Source organism: Hypomesus nipponensis, chromosome 11 (genome assembly GCF_054491055.1).
Source record: "Hypomesus nipponensis isolate SF chromosome 11, ASM5449105v1, whole genome shotgun sequence".
In the NCBI taxonomy this organism is placed as follows: Eukaryota; Metazoa; Chordata; class Actinopteri; order Osmeriformes; family Osmeridae; genus Hypomesus; species Hypomesus nipponensis.
The window spans coordinates 9654472-9676930 of NC_140371.1; the positions used below are offsets into that span (position 1 = coordinate 9654472).

The 22459-nt window shown below is 46.8% G+C and overlaps 2 protein-coding genes across 3 annotated transcripts in view; one reads left to right on the forward strand and one right to left on the reverse strand.

Annotated features, from left to right (window-relative positions):
• The first annotated feature begins 1318 nt into the window (after positions 1-1318).
• pdzd7a (PDZ domain containing 7a) lies at positions 1319-13911 on the forward strand. The gene is made up of 15 exons (XM_084709732.1): positions 1319-1819; positions 1938-2075; positions 2181-2355; positions 2910-3086; positions 3430-3577; positions 4628-4688; positions 5366-5848; positions 7222-7419; positions 7604-7776; positions 8255-8346; positions 8448-8539; positions 8634-8702; positions 9601-10275; positions 10532-10632; positions 13478-13911. The coding sequence occupies exons 1-15, from the start codon at positions 1627-1629 to the stop codon at positions 13643-13645; spliced, it is 2943 nt and encodes a 980-aa protein (XP_084565858.1). The 5' UTR covers positions 1319-1626; the 3' UTR covers positions 13646-13911.
• A 738-nt stretch (positions 13912-14649) lies between these two features.
• lzts2a (leucine zipper, putative tumor suppressor 2a) overlaps positions 14650-22459 on the reverse strand; it is a 33926-nt gene continuing 26116 nt past the window's right edge. For both annotated transcript variants that reach the window (XM_084667086.1, XM_084667087.1), the window contains 7 exons: positions 20575-21240; positions 19203-19862; positions 18938-19060; positions 18485-18631; positions 17797-18318; positions 17579-17683; positions 14650-17417 (listed from right to left, as the gene is read on the reverse strand). In XM_084667086.1, the coding sequence (XP_084523212.1) occupies positions 17235-17417; positions 17579-17683; positions 17797-18318; positions 18485-18631; positions 18938-19060; positions 19203-19862; positions 20575-21207 (2373 nt within the window). In that variant the 5' untranslated portion in view covers positions 21208-21240 and the 3' untranslated portion in view covers positions 14650-17234. The remainder of the gene's footprint in view (positions 17418-17578; positions 17684-17796; positions 18319-18484; positions 18632-18937; positions 19061-19202; positions 19863-20574; positions 21241-22459) is intronic.

Sequence of the window (22459 nt, forward strand, 5' to 3'; positions counted from 1 at the left end):
AATCACTACGTAAATATTCTTAAATAGTCCACATATGTAATCCAATACAGATAATTATTTGGGATGTGCAGTCACATGAACTAATTCTAAAGAAAATAAACAAGCTTGTTATTATCTTCAAATTATCTTCAGAAAAAACACTCAGGGCAGAGACAACACTAGGCCACGGAGTCATTAATTAAGTAATGCACACTGGTTCAGCAGCACCTGTGCTTGTGTAATATGTTTACGCCTTCAAAGATAATTATTGTCATCCTTCCCAACAAATGAAATGGCACTAATGCGTCTAAGCAAGCCAAAGGTATCCAATCACGGATAGGGAGGAGGGGCGGTGGAAGCATATCTCCTGTCGGTCTCATGTGAGGTCATTCAGCGCAACATGGATACGGGTAATGTTATCAACTTTCTTGAATAGTTTGCATGCATAGTTTTCATTGTTCGACCAGTCATAGTTAAATCATGTGAACAGTATAGTATAGCCTATTGTATCAGTTTAGTTACTCAGTGACAAATTAGGTGTTTGTTTTTGTGCACCAATGCATTACACTGGTCGTGGTTAATTGAATGTTTTATTACTACAATGCTCATTATTTAGAATCTACACAGCCATTAACACTTTTTTGAAGAGTAACTTTTTTTATTTATTCAAACACAACATATTTTGCATGCTTTGGAATACGTTCATTAACGCGACTGTCTGGAGCGCTGTCCTAGGTGCTGATAACAAAACATCGTAGCCTACATAACGGTTCAGAAGACACAACATGCTGTTTGTGTGTTCATAATGGCAATATAGATTACGAATAGGCTATGGTATTTTGCGATAGTCTACAATAATCGACAGTGTGAAATGTTGCAAAAACATGAGGCGTCAGAACTCAATTAACCAGGAGAGGTCAAATACATTTAGTTTAGTTTTACTGATATATTAATGCGTGGTGATTGTTTTATAGATCGTTGTCTTGACTGTTTGAGGATGAGTGATCAGAGCGTGCGGTGACGCCGAGGGAAGCCCGGGGCCTCTGTCTCTTACGGCTTGAGCGCAAACGAAGAGGGTGAGGATGGACGAGACAGCGCGAACTACTGACATGCAAACTATGATCTATATTGAATATATATATATATATATATATATATATATATATATATATATATATATATATATATATATATATATATATATATATGTGTGTGTATTGAATGGTCACGAATTTGGTTATCTTAAATATATTGAATCAAATCTAGACCATTAAATTGTGCCAATTACCTCTGTTGCATAATGGCATTAGATAACTTAACTTTTAATTCGAACCTTTAGTGTGCCTGCTGATCCCAATTAAAACTGTCAGGGATAAACAGAAGAGCTCCACAAGCAATAATATAGTATGGATTTGAAGCTTGTGGCCTGAATGACTGATCCACCAACTCCTCACAAATATCCAACTTCTTCAACACCACCACTGGGCCAAAGCATTCCATCATCTTCTCACCGGCCCTAGCTCCTCTACCTGGACCCCCAACCATTACCCTCACCCTACATCCAGCCTCTTGCCCCCCCATCTGGACAGGACCCCCCAGGCTGCTCCTGGTCTGGATGAGTGTGAGGAGGGGATCTGGCCTCTTAGCATGGATCATTCCTCTGACCCATCCGGCCGGAGGGAGATGACGAATGGAGGGGGCCGCCCCCACCCCCACAATGGGGGTCAGGCAGGGGGGTCCCACACGGCCACGCGCTACATGCAGAAGAAGCAGCACCAACACAGGGCCAGGTCCTCCTCGCCCATGGGAAGAGTTATCCTCATCAATTCTCCAGTTGATGGTGAGCCTGGATCAGATCTAGTATTTAGGATCCTTCTCAGGTACAAGTTTTGTTCCAATGTGTGCAGTCTTCAGGCACATGTCATGCTAATACTGTATGTGTGTGTGCGTGCATGCAGGTGGAGATGAGAGCGCCGACCTCCACACAGTGACAGTTGATAAGAGTCCGGATGGGCGTCTGGGCTTCAGTGTGCGCGGTGGGTCAGAGCATGGCCTCAGCATCTTCGTCAGTAAGGTTGAGGACTACAGCTCCGCAGGTATGCAGGACACAGGAGATGTGGGTGTTTGTGTGTGCACATGTGTTTGTTAGTGTGTTTAAGGCTGACCCCCCAAGCCCCACCCCCAATTTCCCCCCCTTCCAGAGCAGGCAGGCCTGTGTGTCGGGGACAAGCTGGTGGAGGTGAACGGCATCAGCCTGGAGACCATCACCATGAGCAGTGCAGTCAAGGTCCTGACTGGAAACAACCGCCTCAGGATGGTGGTGAGACGTGTGGGGAAAGTCCCTGGCATCCGCTACTCCAAGGAGAAGACCACCTGGTGAGAGCATTTGGGAACATTGGTAGATGTTGAGACCACCGTGTGGATTTGCTGCAACACGCCAGCCTGTTCTGTATATGATTACACACTGGTTTTATGTTCCTTTTAAATAGACACATGATAGGAATTAGGATTTTGTGAATTCTTTAGTGGGTATTGATCTCTCTAGACACGAGCGTTCTGTTTACGTATGACATAATCACTTGATCGGCATATTCCCTGACTTTTGATGGTTGCTACAGAGGCTATCTCACCCTCGGTATATATTGGTTTCATGCTGTTCTAGTGGATGGATTACTTCTATGGCCTTTATGTCTGTCTCATTAATTGATAGCAGGGCAAGACCTCAGTAGGGAACGAGGTTGCTGTGCGCCGCTGTGTATTACAGTTACCCAGAGTGCGAGTTTCTGTGTGTATGTTGATTGAAAAGAGTATAGATTTGGGTTAAAAGTATGTTGTATATGCCTGTTTCAAAAAATGTATGTTCATGTAAATGTGTGTACTGTATATTGTGGTAAAAATGTGGATGTGGTTGTGTGGGTGTCTGTGCGCAGGGTGGATCTGATCCATAGACGCATGGTGGTGGAAGAGAGTGGCCGCACCCCATCAGAGGCTAGCTCAGACAGTGCCCTGCGCAGGATCATCCACCTGTACACCACCTCTGACGACTACTGTCTGGGCTTCAACATAAGGGGGGGCAAGGAGTTCGGCCTGGGAATATACGTCTCTAAGTATGGACACACACACTGGCACATTCACAAACACATATACAAAGACACACACACACCAGCACACGTTGTGAGCTTTTATCAGTGAACATACAGAGTTAACAATGGGGGGTCAGATGGCTGAGGGGTTAGGGAGTCGGGCTATTGATCAGAAGGTTGTTGGTTCTATTCCCGGCTGTGCCAAATGACGTTGTGTCCTTGGGCAAGGCACTTTACCCTACTTGCCTCGGGGGAATGTCCCTGTACTTACTGTAAGTCGCTCTGGATAAGAGCGTCTGCTAAATGATTAAATGTACATGTAAACACAGTAAGTCATTCCGCCTCCCTGTGTGTGTTGTCTGGTCAGATTGGACCCCGGCGGGCTGGCAGAACAGCATGGCCTAAAGATGGGAGACCAGATCCTGGCAGCCAATGGTGTGAGCTTTGATGACATCACCCATAGCAATGCCGTGGAAGTTCTGAAGAGCCATACCCATATCATGTTGACCATCAGGGTGAGAGTGAACTGCTCACTAAAATTTCCTCTCATATGAGAAGTTCTAGAAGGTCTATTCTGGACTGTGTTCCCCATCTTCCTTTCTCTACCAGGTTGTTGCTCAGTTCTACTGAGAGTAAAAAACTTGTTAACGTTTTACTAATAAGATCATTTCTATCATATACATGACAGGCAAGCTTAAAAGCTTGTTGCCCAATTTTAGGTGGGTTCAAATGTAACAATTAAAGGTTTAAGTACCCCGATACATTAATGAACCCGTTTAACAACATCATTTCGTCTTGTATGCGGGAGTGAGTCAGAAGGAGATTGCATATCAAGCAGTTTGCTGGCTCAGGGCCCATGACATTCCTACTTGTGTGTGTGTGTGTGTGTGTGTTTGTTAATAACCCCAATCCAGAGAAGGAAGGGATGTGTTTACCAATGTGTACGGGTTTGTGTGTGTATTTGTGTGTGTGAGTGAGAGAGTGCTCTCCAAGCTCTGGCATTCCTGTGTACTCACTTTACGCTTCTCCTCTCGGGTTCCTCGTGTGAAAAACAGCCAGGGCCGACGTTCATTATTCACAAGGCAGAAAGGGATCAGGTTATAATCAGCAGAAAGCCTTGTTTTATGTGTTTCCTTGGGCCTGCGTTGGCCCCCATTGTGGCACAAAACTTCTGACACTCCAGGGTTGGGTTGTTAAACGCCCTGTACACTGGGTATGCTTATGCCCTTTGTGGAAGGTCTCTGAGGCTGACTGGTTCTTGACCCGCAATTAAGAAGGTTCTGAGGGTTAAATCAGTTTATTGTGGGAGCTTGAAGGTAGTCATGAGCTACCAACATTTGACTCAATGGAGCCTTGTACATGCTTCTGGCCAAAAGCAGGTTGCAAGGAACTTTACTTAAGCTAATGACAAGTGAAAGCCATGTGGCTGTGTTGCTCTTTCACTCTTTTTCTCTGTCTTTCTCTCTTTCTATCACCTCTACTCCATCTTTCCCTGTTTCACTCCCTCTCAGACAGAGCTGTTGTAGTGAAATGATTGTACTGTTGTTGACCTTTGACCCAAACAGGAAGCTGGACGTTATCCAGCCTACAAGGAGATGGTGGCAGAGTACAGCTGGCTCAACAAATGTACGTCTACATCCACAACAATCCTATGTAGTAAAATAGTTAAATAAATAAGTAATTCAAACATAACAATTTAATTCACAGAAAATTGTTTGGCCAGGTTACCTGTTTTCACACGGTCTATAACAAGTTACATTTGGTATTACAGTATTACTTTTGCCACATGTTGCCTACTTAAACAAAATCTCTCCAATATATTTCTTCTTGCGAAACTACTATTCTCTAGTTCTTCCGTTCTCTGTCTGAAAATAGGCAGGGATTATGCTGTTTGTGCCCAGAGGCAGATGGGTCGTCAGTGTTCTTGGAGGTTGGCTGTGTCTCTGCTCAGGATATGTGAATTTAGAGACATTTATTTTTTTACTATTATTCCTTTCATGTCTCCTCTCTCATGTATCCTCTGTACCCAAAGCCAATGGGATTAGCCGACGTCATGAGTTCAGCCAGATGTCAGTCTGTACCAAGACATCCTTTGACAGTGTGAAATACATGGAGATTTATGCATCTAGAGGATTGCTGTGGCTAACTCCAGCTTTGGTCATTTGAGTACATACTCAGTCAGAGCATGATGATGTGCTCAGTTTAAGAATTTCATACTGCACTGTTGAATGAACTCTACTGTATACTATTATTCAAGTTCATTTTTTGCTTTGTTTCCCACGAAATCTTGCCACCTTCCACAGTGGCCAATGGAGGCCCTCCCTCCTCCTCTCAGGGGTCAGACTCCTACTCCTCCGCCTCTTCCCTGTCCTCCGGCACTCCCGTCAGCTCCCTCAGTGGTCTCTCCCAGGTCCTCTTTCCCCCGCTTTTCGGCTCAGAGATGGTGGACGTCTGTGTCTCTACGGAGGACCGCTCCCGACGGCCCAGTACCACTGAGCGCACCAACGAGACTCAGACAGACGCCTCTGAACACCCTGACCAGCCCTCGCCTCGCACTTCCCATGTAGATAGGCTGGTCCCCACTGAAACCAGTCGGACGCTCGGCGCTACCATGTTACTGAAGGACACCATGATTCGGGGGAAAGGGGAGGGGCCCGTGGAAACAAGGACACTGTCTGCTGGGGAACATGAAGTAGCGAAGGACTCCACTAAAACGGCAGTCCTTATGGCCCTGAGCAGACCACGCAAGCCTATTCGGCGTTCCCAGAGCCACATCACTGTGACAGGTGAGCAACATGGGCCCCTGAAGCCTTCTCCTGTAAACAATTACACAGAAAAGCAGTGCTAATGTAGAGTTGAAGTGGTTCAACTTCCTGTTACAATAAATACAGCCCACCCATGCCATCAAATTGCTGAAAAGGTGGTCATGAAGTGAGTCAAAGGACCTGAGACTGAACCCTGGGAAGGGCAAATGAGGAAGGAAGCTAAACTGATGAGCAGTGCAATGACACATGTCACATTAAGAGAAGGTACCCATGTACTCTAAGTTTAAACCCAGCCAGAAACAGTGTAGTGAGACTGTCCAGCAGCTCCTTGCATCGGCTGTCGTCTTTGCCACAGCAGAGGTTACCCAAGGTTCAGTGTCTGTACTGGCACTGCACCTGCAGCACCTGTAGCCCGGGGTAACCAGATACCCTTCAGGGTTTTAGGAGATCCCCTCCACAAGTACAGACTGCTGACCCTCTTATGACCCCTTGCCTCTCAAGAAAGTAAACAAAAAACAACAACTATAGTCCCTGACTCCCACCAAATTGGGACTATAACTCCAGGTCATATACATATATCTGATCAGTTTATCCTTGCTTATCTCCAACCTTAATTATTCTATCACATTTCCAGTTAAATACAGCTTTTCAAGGTAACCTAGTCTCTAGTTTTATATTGTTCTTTAAAGATTAGATGCTAAACATCATTGTACTGAATTGTGATTCTGGATTGTGTCTAATGAGGGCTGTCCAACCTCCTGGAGATCCACCCTTAGTCCTGTATTTTATCCTAACCTAATCCAGCACACCTAATTCTAATACTTATCTGGTTGAGGGAAAATTGACATACAATAGTTCTCCAGGAAAAGTATTGGTCAGCCATGGTTTAAATATTCAATATTACTGGATGGTCTTTCCCCAGAGAGCTGAGAGGCTGACTGCCAGATAGATCTCCACTCATAGAGGGGTGTGTATGTGTCATTTTTGTCACAGGTTTATGCGTCATGGTGAGCAGGGTTTTGTGCAAAGAGTAATCTATTATGCCTTGTACAGCCCATAAATAAGAACGTATGTATGTCTGCTATTTTTGCATGAGCGACTGACACTGCATAGTTAAGCAGTGACAGTAACTTGACCATGACATTCCTACAGTGTGTGTGTGTGTGTGGGTAACTTGTCTAGAGTAGTCAGGTGTACTATGAACATTTGTGTATTGTTTGCGTGTGTGTGACATCCCGTAGCTCTTATATCTCTTCTAGCTCTTCTATCAGTTGTATACTGTCTATTGCTTATCCTAAGCCTTGGGGCCTGGAGCTTCTCATTTAGAGGAGTGGGTAGGGGCGGGGTGCTTTGTATTAAGATGAACCTCTTTTCCTTTCTGTCCCATCCTCCAGAGGACAAGCTGAAGAAGAAGAGACAGCAGAAAGAGAAAAGCATGGAGGGCAGTAAGACCCTGCGGCGCTCCAAGACCTTTGTCAACCTCCTGTTCAAGAGGGAGCGCAGGAGAGAAGCTTCCAGAGAAAAGAGAGATACAGGGACGGATGAGACCCACAGGGGACGCTCCAAATCCCCCTCCCACCATGCCGATAGAGGTTAGATAAGGAAGATGAAGAATAACATACGTTGAACATACAGTGGAGCAAAACACTCGCTCATGATCCAAAGCAAAGACACAATAACAATCTGTGTGATGTCCCACTTTCAGCCTCACACTGTTCGAGAGCACTCACACACAGGCCCAAAATGTCATCCTCCACACTTCTCCTGCCCTCACAGATAAGGACCGGGGGCGTCCCTTCCAGCTGTTGACCTCACCTCGGGAGACCCGGGCCGGGGTGAGGGACAGCGTTCCCCAGCCACTACTCGAGGCCCTGGACCACGTGGAGGACATAGCCAAGAAACTGCTGAGCCAAGATGAGGTCTCTGCTGTGATGAGACACTGCAGGCGGGTGAGACCTTGAGCCCAAATGACTGCCGTAGATGCCATCGTTTAATTTGCTGCCATTTGAATGCGCCCAGGAAGTTGGGAATACCAGTAACACTGATGAGAGCTAAGCTTCCTGTAGACTGCAGGTGAGACTGAAGAGTGGTGTGTATGGTGTTTCTCGTCTAATGGAGCCTTAACGGAGTCTCTCAGAGCGATGGATGGTGACTGTCAATTATGACTAGGGTCATATGTTAAGGATCACTGGATACCTGCCTCTCTCTCTCTCTCTCTCTGCCACATTCACTCGCTACTTCACTCCTCCACTATAAAAGGATCAACCCCTTAGCCAACGTGAGGACTCTGCTTAAGATATAAGATCCTGCTTAAAACAGGATCATTGAAGAGCTATTTAAAATTCCAAATCCTTCCTTTGTTCTACATCATGAGACAAGGTACTGACTATAGCATTTGTCCCTTTTTTCTGTCTTTTCCTTACTCAGTTTTTGTCTGAACGTGTGGTGGAAGACCTAGTACGTCCCCTTCTAGCTATCCTGGACAGGCCAGAGAAGCTGTTGCTCCTGAGAGAGATTAGGTGAGATGTGTGTGTGTGAGTTCGACTGTGCAGCGTAGGCATGTGTGTGTGTGTGTACTTGTGTGAAACACAGAACAATGTGCATTCTCTGTGCCTTGCAGAATGCTGATCCCTGCTACAGAGCTGGTTCGTTTTGACAGCATGGTCATGCCTTTTGAACTTGAAGCCTATGAAATTTTGAAAAGTCGCTCTGGTAATTTGAACATAAAGAACATATTGTATAAAGCACCGTTTATGTTTTGTATGGTGTGTAGCCTAAAGTGTGTTGTATACATCTCCCTTCTCAGTGAGGTCTCCTGCTCTGCGTTCCCCCCGCACTGGGACCCCCAGACGACACCTCATCACCCCTATCCCAGGTTTGTTGAACTGTCTCTCTCTCTTTCTCTCTCTCTTTCTTTCTTTGTCTCTCTCTTTCTCTGTCTCTCTTTCATTCTCTGTCTCTCTCTTTCTCTGTCTCTCTCTCTCTTTCGCTCTCTCTTTCTCTTTTCTCTTTCTCTTTCTCTCTCTCTCTGGCTGGTCTTCCGCTGATCCCTTTAGGATATTAAATAACTGGAAGTGGGCTTATCCTTCTCTATATTCTCCTCTTCTCTATCCCTCTGTACGTCCTGGCCCATCTCATATCCTGACTGAACATCGGCACACACTGCCCATATCCTGTCCCTGGCATTTTGTACTCCCTTCTTATCTCTAGACACACACACGCGCGCACACACACACACACAGTTCTTCTCAGATTACAGGGGCCTGTGCTGAAGCAAGGCTTGTGTTACGTCTCTGACACAAAGAACAGAGAGGGGCAGTGGTGAGTTTTAGACGTGCACGGGTTGCTTGTGTGGAGCTTAAACAATATGAGGGCCGCTTTAAGCTCTTCACAAACCAGCCCCATTCAAGAGTTACAGACATAGAGAGCAGGCATTCAATAGCGTCTAGCATGACCACCCCGGCCATCTCACCCTTTGGGTCAGGGGTCAGGCGTCAGTTGACATCATCATGGGGAAGGAAGCAGACATGGCAAAGGCCAGACGGTGGATAGACAGATCGAGGGGACCGACCTCTGAGAGGGAGAGATGCATGAAAATTGCCCATCTTGTGAATAGCACAATATCGGTTTTGTGTCTCGATCGCATATGACGCAGAGAACTCCAGTTCAATGTTCCAACAGGGAGGCTTGGGATGGAACTGTGACTGGGTATGCAACTCATTCTACTGTGGATCTGCGGGGTTACAGTGGAACTGTGTGTGTGTGTGTTCAAGATTACAGAGGTGGTTTCCTGCTCCAGCCTGTCCAGAATCAGGAGAAAGACCATCAGCTCATTGAAGACCTGGAGAGACTGCGTGTGTCTGGCCTCCAGGTGGGACATCTGCCCCCCTCCCGTGCCTTCACCCCCCTCCTGGACATCCCCGTGGACAGCTACACCCCCTCTGTCCTGCGCCCCACCTCCCGTTCGCCAAGCCCGTCGCCCTCCCAAAACTGGCTCCTTTCTGAGTCCCCCTACAGCACCCTACGAGGACGGCAGAGTCGCCAACCCCCCCGCGCCAGAGACAATCGTACGTGCCGGCACGATGAAACTTCCATGTTGTCTGTGGACCGGGGAGATACCACTCCTGAGCGGGGGAGGTCTCCCGTGAGGAATGGCCATCGGAGGTCTCGGAGCGACGTTAGCCCTGAGAGTATTTCTGGAAGGAGCAGGAAAGAGGACGGATACACAGAGGTCAGCATGTACGTTCCCACGGCAAGACGCGGGCGACCCCCCCTCCATCCGGTGTTTGAGCCCCCCCAGGACACAGGCCCCTCCAATGGAGGAGGGAGGGGGCAGCAGGTGAATGGTTACAAGCAGAATGGTCACCATGGAACGTCGACAGCAACTCCTGTTCCCCAGGAGTATGAAATAACCACGGTGACCATCTCCAAGACCAAACAGTCCCTGGGTAAGCAGAACACCTGTAGCTCCTGTATGTTCCACATCTCACCAGCAGAGGGAGATGCAGACAATTACCCATACCAAAACTCATCTTTCGAGCAACAACCGTTACTCTGGCAAGGCCCAGAGGATTTGTGTTGGCTTTAGAATTAGCACTGTACTCAACTAACAGACCTGTACAAAGTCTCGTGCGGGAACAATTATTTGATCTACACAGATTCTTGTGTGTGCTGACCTGCAGAGAGATCTCTGTGTGTCTGCAGGTATCAGCATCTCTGGAGGGATGGAGTCCAAGGTCCAGCCCATGGTGAAGATAGAGAAGATCTTCCCTGGAGGAGCTGCTTCTACCTGTGGGGGACTCAAGGTGAGAAGGCAGACCAGAAACAATGTTTGCATGCCATGCGTGTATGTACAAGACTATATGTATGTTTGTTTGTATGCATGTATGCATGTATGTATATGCATGTATATGTGTCTGTGTGTGCGTGTGTCTATGTATGCATGTATGTATGTGAGAATGTTGTCTGGCTCTCAGTGTTTTGTGCTGTGGTTATGAGGCTCTTTGGGAGAGTGAAGGAGCATCGAAGAGTGGAGAGGGAGGGAGGAGGGAAGGAGAGGAGAGATGAGTAGTGCCATCTCGCATGGCCTGTCTCCTTCATCATTGATGAGGTACATGAGTGCGGCCTGCTAATGGTCTGCTAATACATTGTTTTATCATAGACTGACCTCACAGTGACTCATCATAATCATTTGAACCTCCATTGGCGGGACACCAACACACACACCTAAAACCAATTTATCCAAACCCAAGGTCAAAAAGTCAAAGACTGGAGGAAGACTGACAAACTCAACATGTTTTATTAGTTGCATGGTAAAGTAATGCTTCTTAAAGACACTGTGACGGAGGACAAGGTCATCATCCTGAGGTCGCAGTTCAAGGTTAGACGAGGGTGATGTTTCTGAAACAGTACCACCACACTAATGTGACCTACAACACCAGGTCACAGCCTGTTGATCCCAGGTGTGTGTGTGTGTGTGTGTGTGTGTGTGAAGACAGCTAGCTATCAAGTGGCAGCACTTCCCAGGTCCAGTAGAGTAGAGCATCAAACATCCCGGGTATCTGGTGTCGGCTAAGCCTTTCAGTGTCCAAGATCTTCCCTTCTAAGTCCCTCTCTCTCTAACACATGTACTTTCTTTGTCACACGCGCACACACACAGAAGGTGGGAGAAACAAGACAGAGAGAGACAGACTGAGGAGGGAGGGATGGAAAGAGGAGAAGAAAGGGAGTCCACGGAAAACAGAAGTTTGGTTCGTTTAGTGTTCTACCGCGTGTCTGGCCCCTGACATGTGTGTGTTGACTCAGCCTCACACCTTGCAGGGTCTCTGGGCCGTCCCACACACACTGAGAGCACAGTGGAAGTGCTGCACCCATCTGTAAACACGTTTCCTGTGCCCCTCGTTCCTGTCTGATAATCGCTGCACCAGGGACCAAGGCTCAGGACATGAAGTGTGTGTGTGTTGTGTTGTATGTGTGTGTGTGTGTGTGTGTGGACAAGGTGCTTGACCCTGGGTCCAACCCCCCCTTATCAGTCTATGGAGGGCAGGTAGACACAACGTGCTTGTCACTCCCCTTACCTCCTCTTATCAAGTGTGAAATACAGGATGTATTGTCCATTTCGGCTCTGTAATCACTTCTGTCCACCACCTCCTCTCATCCACTCATCCTCTTCTCCTTTGGCTTATAGCCAATAATAAGGGCACCCCAGAGGTCTAGCTGGAGTTTGACGTGACACAGCTCTAATCCACAACAATCCACAGCGCCCATACACTTCACTGCAGCCCAAGAGTGTGTTTATTCAAATCGGCATGTGTCATCCCTCATTCATGCTCTTAGCCAAGTTAGACTTATAATTAATAAGCAGTGTACACACTACTCAGCGGGGATTAGAGCGTCTTCTGAGGACGTCCTTGTGGGTGTAACCCAGACACATGGTATGGACAGGACAGCATGGCCCCTGCTTTGCATCCAGGCCAACAGCTTCTTTTCTCCCCCTTGATAAATCCCCATAAACGTGTTTAGAACAACCAATCTCTAATGCACATTAGAATGGATCAGACGGATCCTCTCTCGCGCAGTGGTACAGTTCTGCAGGGATTGAATCAGTGAACGATGCCAACTGGCCACGAAGACGTTAAAGCCCAAATGTAGTCTCCATCAAATGTCACAAAGACGAGTCAGATTAGATTTGGTCCTATTTAATATAAAAACATTACTTGCTGGAATTGAAATTCACCTCCTAATCTCCTCTTTAGTTAAATGGATCTAAATCTTTATTTATTTATTGGTCTCAAATGAACCAGTAAATACGGTAGTGTTATGGGTCAGCAGACTTGAGCAAACAGACTGTTGGAAGCCTGTTGGACCACAAACATATTTTATATGACAGTTCCCTAGTTTAACAATAGCCTTCATTTTTAACATCATTTTAATAAACATCTCATTTTTAAACAACTTTACATGATATCAGACAATATGGAAGCAAGGCGTAATAATATTAGACTATGTTAGACTTAATGAAGACAGATAAGAGTTGATATCATTCCACCAAACATTAGCCTACTGTATCGGTGTGGGAGGTGGGGTGAGACAAGCAGGTGCATCCTAAACAATGCTGATGACATCACAGGAAGTTCCTCTCTTCAGGGCTCTTGAACTTTGCTGTACTGTGCTCCCTTCCTGCAGAAAAAGGACATGTCCTGTGTGTGTGGTTTGTAACTGTGTTTCTGTGTGTGTGTTATTCACTGCACAATAATACACAACCCCCGTGCACCAGAAAGAAGGAATGACGGATGGATATCAGGAAGAAGAAAGAACAAGTTAAATCAGAGGGAAAAAAGAAAGATGGAGAGGGAGTACAGAGATTAATTCATCACAAGTGAAGAAGATGGAGATCAGGGAAAAACAGAGAGCAGTTAAGCATGCAAAGCAATATGTAGTGTATGTTTATGCAGATTGTGAGCACACCTGTTTTGTGTGTGTGTGTGTGTGTGTGTGTATGTGAGTTCCTGCTGTTTCATACAAGCCAATGCTGCCTCCTGTGTGCAAGCTTGCCCTTGATGGTCCTTTTGTTTGTGTCCTTGTCGATGTGTGAATGGTTCTCACCTTTAACTTGTGGGTGTGTGCTCGAATGTGTATTTGTGCTTGCAGGCTGGATTTGAGCTGGTGTCTGTGGATGGAGAATCTCTCCAGGGTGTGACTCATCAGCATGCAGTCGATGTGATTCGCCGGGCGTTCAGTAATAAGGCCAAAGACCCCATGGTGTTTGTGGTCAAGGTCCCCAAGGAAGTCAGCAACAGTAGAAACCCAGCTGAGTGACTGCATGTCCTGCCTGCCCGGAAGCTCGACTACTGGCCAAAGAAGAGATGGCAACCTGGTGACTAAGCAAAGCCCCCCGACTGGAGCAAGACTACTTGAGAGTTCCTCTCCAAATATACTCAGTTTATTGAGGCACTTGTCATTTTCTTGAAAAATTGCATGAATATCACATTTTGTAATACTGTAGTTAATTTTAATATATTTCAATTGTAATAAATAAATAAAAACATTTGTTACTCTGTAAAAATTTGGAGCTAACACTACGAGTGGACTATGAAGAGCTTTGTGTTTAATCTTTGACAGTTTCCTTCATGTATAACAAAATATTTTTTACCTCATGGAGTAACTGGTTCGTGAAGCATCCCCCACCCACCCACTTCTCCCTGGTAGAGAGCATCTCAGTTCAGCTACAGTACAGCCTTGCCAGCAAAGGATTAAGCTCTTGCCGACGTTATGAGATTTATACCCAAATGAAACCCCAGTATTATGTTAAAACTGATCATTTTTTGGTTTAGTTGACGTCTAAGGGGATTATTACAAATTACGGCCCTGTATTTTTGGTGCTCTATATTTCTGGCAGCAGGGGCCTGTTTCATGAGTAGTCTGCCACTTTAGGGGTTTGACTACACACTGCTGTGGCCAGTGGGGATTCTCAGGGGCAGCCAGGGGCTGGCGAAGGGGGCAGGGTGGGGTGAGAGGAGCCAGGACTGGATGGAGCCGGGTGGAGTGGGATATCAGGGACTGGAGGGATGGGCAGTGAGACAGAGAGGGGCTTGGTTATTGCATGAGTCTGGCTTGTCACAAACCATAATGTTAACTCTGGTCTCTGTTACACATACATGCGTGTAATACAGTATGATAACTAATACTATTCATTCAAGATCAAATGCCTTTAGATACATTCACATCCCAGTCATACATATTGTAAGTTGAACGCAATAAATGTTTAACTTGCTCCCCACTGTGCTTTTCAATTGTTAACGAACATTCACACCACAGAAATATCATAATGTAATTTTTGTTCTTTATTTAAAAACACAGTAATTTTGTACAAGAACAAGGGCATCTACATGAATAACTACATACACTATATGGATTAATGAAGAAACAAAACACTACAAACAAAATAATATATATACACAAAAATGGAAAGAAAAAACAACACATAAAAACAAATGCTTTGGTCTAGTCACAGTGGCTACATTTGAAATTGATATTTTGATTTAACAAAAGACAAGAATATGTCACAGCATGCCATGCACATATTTCAGTTTAAGGTATTTACAGAAGAATCATGATTTATGAAAGTTAAAAAGAGCACAGAACATCCAGTGTTCTGAAAAAGTAGGGTCCCTTTTTGATGACATCATGTTTGCCTCCTGGTAGACAGTACCTAGGTTATATCCACATTCAGAGAGGACAAGCTGGACTCCTGTTAACAGTCTGGGCCAGATGTCTGTGACTGAGATTGTGGGTTCAGTCGGTCCAATGTCTAGAATCTACACCACCTCGCCATCCAAAATCAATTATCTGGCTATTCATTTTTGATAAAAATACATGCACAATGCAAAAAGTCTCAGCTAAAACAGTGACAGGTCTTCAATAAATTGAGAGCTCATTAGCTTGTGATTTGTTTGAGTTTAGATAAAGTGTAGATGAAATGTATAAGGACTTGGACCACACTGACTATGATAACCCTGTAGAAGTGAAGACTATTATTCATTTGTGAAAGACAGTATTTAACTATAAGTTGTTAGATGATATTAAACACATCTCGTGTTAATATATATATATATATATAAGTAAGTAAGTCAAATGACTTCCTTAACACCCTCAACCATTGCTGAGTCTGGTCCGCTGTTTTTTAAACCATCAAAGAACAAAAAACGTTGATGATGTCCCAGTCTGCAAGTACTGTATTATTAACAGCCAAAAGAAAGATCAATGACAAAGCAGAGAGGACAGTGTGCTCACCACCGTAAACATTGCCTTGAATCAAAGGGTTGGTAGTCTACACAGAGTGGAGTAAAATTGTAGACTGGGAATTAAAGGAAAAACAAAATGTCATCATGCATATGTTCTTAGGTTCACTCTATTGAGTCTCCTTCAATTAGCGATTGATGGGTTGTTTGTAACCCATGCGGTGCTGTGTCGATAGATAGAACTCTTTATACTTTGTATATTAAACTTAAACTCGTTCTGGTGCTACCACAAAATATTTTCAGGTGCTATATAAAAAAATATACATCATCATACAGTTTCATATATATTTCTATTAATCCTTCTTAAAAACTCTGCTCGCTAAAATAAAATAAAACCTTTTCCGTCCCTCTCAGCCAAACCAAGACCAGTGTTAAAATGCAAAAGCAGAAAGTACAACCGACGACAACTTCCAATGTTCTGCTATAAAACCTTTATCACACGCCCCCCCACAGCCCATCCTCACCTGGAGCAGCTGAAACAGGAAGAAGACATGCACACATGCCAACCACACTACAGTATCACTACAACACTCCCCGCCTGTATACAGTACAGACTGACAGAATGACAGCCAAGGAGAGATTTGGAAGACAGTGAAAATCTTTTTTGGGGGTGGGGGCTCTTTGGAAGAAAGGACAAGGGACTAAAAACAAAACAATCAATTCACTGCAATTTTTCCACAGTGTATTATAGGAAGCAACTAAATCTGCCTTGTAAGGCCTTACATTGGAGTCACCCTGTTTTCTTCTGATAGGATGTTTGTTCTAGTGAACTAGAGACAGATCAGAGGGAGAAAGCTGTCATGCCCATCAGTGATAAGAGTTCTTGCGCAAAAACAATCCCCGGTTTGGTTGTTTTAAGAGACCAAACTCTTTATTTTGCTGCTGGAGACCACTGCCCTGTTTTTGCTATGTCGTAACAGTTATTATACATTCCATTCCACACACTCAGCAGTATTTCCACAGCTGGGATTAGACTGGTCTGGGATGTTTTATGTGGGACAGATGAACCAGTGTGGAGTGTTTTGGTTACATCTGCGAGTTCCTCTCACAACACAGTAGTGCGTGAACCCACAGTGTTTGGTGTCGTTCTCTGTCATTGTATGAGTGCAGAGGTAGGCAGGCCCAAGAACTCTCCCATTGCAGAGGAGCAATGATGTCATCATTAGCATAATGACATCATCGTGTGCTGGTGGCAAGGTAGACATTCCTGTGCTAGAAAGACCCATGAACAGGTTTGGTCTTGAAGTCTGTGCGTGCCAGTATATTGTCTAGTTTATTTTTGTTGGAGTCTTCAAACGATATTCAAACCCTAATATGGGCCAGTTTAAGAAATGCATGCTTTATGTGCAGTCCAAAGGGGCTAAATCCGACAGAGGAGAAAGGGGTGTTTGTGTTTGGGTGCTGTAAGCAGGTATCGACAGCCATGTGGACGAACTGGGGAGTCAGGCATTTTAGACTGACGATGTTTTAGGGAGTCAATACTGTGTGTGCTCTATTAATGTATTTGAATTTATGGTAAGTGTGTGGATTTGGTGTTTGTGCAGGGGTGGGGCTGTCTTGCTGTGGTCACAAGGACGCATTGTCTGGCTGTTTCCGGTCTGTTGGGTTTAGATCTCCGTAGCTGTGATCTCCTCAAAGTCAATGTCGTTGCTGCCACTGTGAACCTCGTAGTCCTCAAGGTCTCGGTTCTGCAGTTCTAGACTCAGTTCTCTCATCACACGCTCCAGGTCCCGGTTCCTTCGGTACATCTGGATGTAGTTCTGCTGCAGCTGCTTCTGGTAACGGATCACCTGAGGGGAACAAAATCATGGCCTCAGACTTAGATTGCTTTCATTTTCAGTCCAGCTGCAACAAGCTTCTTATTTAGGGTCTATGAATTTGAGTCTTTGTACTAGTTGTGTGACAATGGTGGTCTACATCATTGTCTTGGGGACTGGTCACTCCTCCTTACCTTCTCTTTCTCCTCTTGCCACACCCTCCTCTCCTCCTCAAACCCTGTCAGCTGCTCCTCGCCGCTCCTCCTCTCATAAATCAGCTCTGCCTTTAGCCGGTCCACCTGGGAGACAGACAGAGAAAGAGAGAGAGATGTAAAAAGCGTCAGAAGAAGGAGACTTGCTGACAATGACCAAAAAAATACTGTGTTGAGCTGAGATGGAAACAGAACCATACCTGTTGCCTGAGTCCCAAAATAGCCTCAGCGTTCAGTCTCTGGGCCTTGGCCTCGTCGCTCTCGCTGCCCCACGCCGCCCGACCCTCCTCCCCGTCGCGGTACCCAGAGGGGCTGGGGCCACCCCTCCCTGCCATGCCCCGGCCTGGGGGGAGGGGCAGGCTCATACACTGGACCTTCTTGGCCTGACCCTGGCTTCCAGGAAGGGACAGTCCATTGTGATTGGACAGAGCCTCGTGGAGACGCGACAATTCCTCCTCCAAGCGGCCCACTTTCTCCCTGAGAAGCTCGGCTTCACTCTTGCGCCTCTGGAGCTCGTTCTCGCACACCTCCAGCTCCAGGGAGCGAGTCCGCACAGCCGTCTGGGCCTCCTGAGACCGGGCCTGGTTGGCCTGGATCTCCGAACGGGCCTCACGGAGCTGGGCTTTCAGAACCACAATGTCCCCGGCCTTCTGGCTCAGCTCAGACTGGAGCTCCTTTAGCTGCTGCTTGAGCAGGGAGATCTCACCTGACTTCTGACACACCTGGGGGAACGGAACAGGGACAGTCGCTCAGTCACGGCAAAAGGCATTCAGGATAGTGCAGGATAACAGTTCCGTAGGAGAACACAGGGAGTTGTAGTCCAGTGTACTACGTACTTGGTTACCTCTGGTTACCCCATCACCTCGCACCCCACCTCCTCTGCTTTACCTCCCACTTGGTCTCCTCCAGTCTGGGTCCCAGCTTGGTCTGCTCCCTCTGGATGGAAGCACACCTTTTCTCCAGCGCCTCGCGATCCTGCAGCAGAGACGAGAAGTCCTCCTGTAGCTTCTTCTTCTCCTGCTGCAGCTGGAAGACCTGTTGGCGACACATCAGAAATCGCTCTGTCAACTGTGTGTCTTTACATTTGTATTTGTATCATAAGTTGAAGAACTGCTCCATGGGCTGAATATGATATAGCTAGTTACACTGTAGTTCTATCAGTGGCACACCCTTGAGGGTTTCGGTTGGTTGAGGGGCAGTTTTATGGGCGTATGTGAAGCCCTCTGTGACATGCATGCATGTAAAAAGGGCTATACAAGTAAATGTTGATTTGATTTGATCAGTATTGTGTCATCTCTAACTGTGGTGAATTTTGAGCTGTGTCTTGTGAGTGTGTGTCACCTGCAGCTGAATCACTTGTTGAGCTCTCTGGGCTTTCTGCGAAGCCTGCTTCATCTTAGAGGAGCAGCTCTGTCTCAACTCCTCCATCTCCCTCTCACAGCGTCGCTGCTTCTCCTCATACACCTGAGGAGGTCAAAGGTCAAGCATGATTTCAGTTAAAGCATATATAGCACACCTTTGGTTCATGGACACAGTGAACTTTGTCTCCGGTGAGGTCAGCAACTTAGACTCCTCTAGTCTCTCTAGGGTAAATGAGTAAGTTCACCTGGCAGATAGCGGCCTCATTTTCGTCAAGGTTCTCTCGTAGCTGCTGCAGCTCAAGGTCTCTCTCTCTCAGCTTGTCTTCCAGTTCCTTTACCATCACCTCATACCCCTCCAGGGGCGGTGGCGAGCGCCCGCATGACCCGCTGTCCGACAGGGGCTGCCCACGCCCGCTGAGGGACCCGGAGCCTGTGCTCTTGCTGGAGGAAGAGCGCCCGCTGTCTGAGTTGGTGTGGCCATGGCTTCCGTGGCCCCCTCCACCCCCCGCGGTGGTCCGGCCTGCGCTGGGCTCCAGTTGACCCGCCAGACCTCCAGTAGCCGACCCAGAGCTGGAGCCTTCGCTGTGGGCAAGGCTGTAGCCCGTGCTACTGTGGGTCGGCAGACTGGACAAGGAGTTCCGTCCGGAGTCTGACATGGAGCAGGACTGGCTGCTCCGAGCATTGCGCCCTCCGCTGTATGAGTTACGTTTCCCGTCCAAGTCGTTCCCGTTCCCGTTGGCGCTGGGGATCCCGTTGCTCACTCCGAGCGGCAAAAGCAGGTTTAGGCTGCCCTGGCTCTCTGAAAGGCTGCCCCCTGGCCGCGGGGAGAGGTACTGCACCGAATAGCGGTTCTTGGGCATCACAGGTTTGAACGCGGTAGGACGGATCAATATCTTCTCCATGTTCTAGAAGAAAATTATTATAAAATTATGATGATGGCCTTAGGGGATTGATGTGAGCTTTGCTAATTATACGAGCCTGGTTTGATCTCATTAAAGACAGGGACACTGATAAGGTGGAAGGTCACACAAAAAGCTCTGATTAATCAAATTAAATTTAATTGATATTCATGGTTTTCAGTAAGCAGTTTCTTAATGATTGTCCTACTATCTCAGATAAAGATGGTGTGAGGGATAGAGAGAGAAAGAGAGAGAGAGAGTAAAAGAGAAAAGAGAGAGGGGAGAAAGAGAAACAGAGCTTTTCACCAGGTCCTGTAAGCAGTTTTCTTAATGATTTCCTTCAGGGCTCATTGAGTATGTCGCTGAATGTAAGTGAGCGCTGTCATTGATTCTATGGAGCACAGTGAATGACTGCCAAATGATCTATCTCTGGCTTTGTCTGGGCAGTGATTAAGTTTCCCTCTCGATCAATGAAATGAATAGCCAATTAGACAGCCATGTCGACCTATCGTAAAGCATGTCAGCATATAGCAGAAGCCCCTGCACTTTTATGAGTAGGGGATGGAAGAGTCAGACAAAATTAATAACGACATTATCCATAAATCCCATTCAGTACAACACCCTTGCACAGTTTGGAATGTATTTTGTTATCAGTGGATTTTTTTTACAGGCAAAACATTTCTCATTAATATATAAAAGCCCCACCTCCCTTTCATACCTTCTCCAATTTTCCTGACACAGGGATGAGTTTGGGAGGGGGCCCTCCGATATTCCCGTTCAGCCCTCTGTTATCCCTTTGCTCCTCTGAGTCGCTGCAGGGACTACCAGTGGGAACGTGGTTGTCATTCCAGTCCCCAACCACAACGTCCTTGCTCACATAGCCAAAGTTCCCATTACCTCCAGCTCCCCCTCCACCCCCACCTCCCACGGCAGAGTTACCCACCCGGGGCTGCTTCTTGGTGGGCAGCGGAGGTGGCTGAGGCTGGGGCTGGGTTAGGGTCTGGGTCTGGGTTTGAGGCTGGTTCTGGTTCTGGTTCTGGGTGCTGATAACCAAGAGCTGCTCCAACGAACTCCCACTGCGGAGGGTGTTGTCCTGGACCCTGAAGCAGCTGGTGGCCGGGGTGGACCGGCGGGGCTTGGTGCTGAACTCGTTGGCGGCCCGACAGTGCAGTTCCTGGTAGGTCCGGCCAGATATGAGACTGCTGACGGAGCCCATGGTGGTTCCAGAGCCACAGAGGCCAGGGCAGGGGCCGGAGCAGGGAGAATGAGAGTTAGGCCGGCACTGCTGAACGTCGAGGCTGGGTTTGGGGTGGTCAGTCACAGTGACGGGCAGGGTCTGAACCAGAGCCATGGCCCTCAGAGGGCGACACAGACACCACACACTCTGGGAAGATGGACAGAGAGAAACAAAAAAAGATAGACAGAGAGTCAATATGATGTCGTCCAGTAAGGGAACGACTCATAGTCGAGTCCCTGTGATAATAAGATTTACTGGGTTTTACCCATTGTCCCCAAATGCTCGTCTGCAGGGACCAATGAGATTTTTTACAAATTCACACAAATTCCAGTGTATCCCATTCTGTTGATACACTGGATTAGAACTACTCCTGAAATGACTGCCCATATATTACTGAATATTATCCAGTGACGTGAGTAAAATATACCTGAAATGCTCAGGTCCAGGGTTTGATTTCGTACAGTATAACACAACACCTCTGTTTCAGAACAATAAAGCAGAATGGTTTCAGAGTTTTAATTAGTCCTCCAGTGGGATTCTAAAGACACACACGTGCTTAGGCTGCTGTTCCACACTCCAAAAGATGAGTGGTTGAGTGGAAGAATCAAACCCAGCTAGGATGCACTATCACAAACATGCACACAAACAAACGCGCACACACACACACACCACACAGAAGAACATAGAAAGTGAGGATGTGGGGAATATGCCATCACAGGGAAGGAGAAAGGCAGCAGGGGTCAGATGCTTTTGAGGTAAAGAGGGTGGAGGTGTTTGTCTGTGTGTGTGCGTGTGTGTGGGGGGGGGGTCATGGGACGTCTATTGATAAACGTTGATGAATGAGCCGTGTCAGAGTGATACAAAAGGACTGACCACACACAAACATCTCAATTGCTCCCTGGCTGTGTGTATGTGTGTGTATTTTCAAAGGGTGTGACGGTGCATAAAAAAAAATGCTCAAAAACGTTGTGCGTGCGTGACTTTGTTCCCTTCCCAGGCCTAAATCATCATGGATCACCTCCCCTTATCATCCTTCCTCCCCCATTTCTCTTTCTTCTCTCCCAGCCCAGGCCAAGGGCCTCAAAGCCTGGGATAATGGCATTAGAGAACCCTCCAACATCGACCCTGATCCCCCACCCCCACCGCAGCTCTAACCCATGACCCCAGTAGGAGTAGACCTGACCGGGACTGACTCCCTGTCCCCATTCCCTCACCCCCTCCTCGTGACCTCCAGGAGCTCCTGGTTTTGTTCTGCTACTCAGGGCAACAAATCCCAAAAGCTAATTTTCCCTCTGATGTCGTTCACTGGGTGATTTCTTAAGACACGGACGTCACGCTCCTCCCTCTTTCACGAGCCGTCGGCATT

Bases quoted from the DNA above. Each gene is read 5' to 3' on its own strand.
- pdzd7a (XM_084709732.1), top strand. From the start codon at position 1,627: ATGGATCATTCCTCTGACCCATCCGGCCGGAGGGAGATGACGAATGGA. The intron at 3,578-4,627 runs GTGAGAGTGAAC...TGACCCAAACAG, and splicing joins ATATCATGTTGACCATCAGG to GAAGCTGGACGTTATCCAGC. The intron at 10,633-13,477 runs GTGAGAAGGCAG...TTGTGCTTGCAG, and splicing joins CTACCTGTGGGGGACTCAAG to GCTGGATTTGAGCTGGTGTC.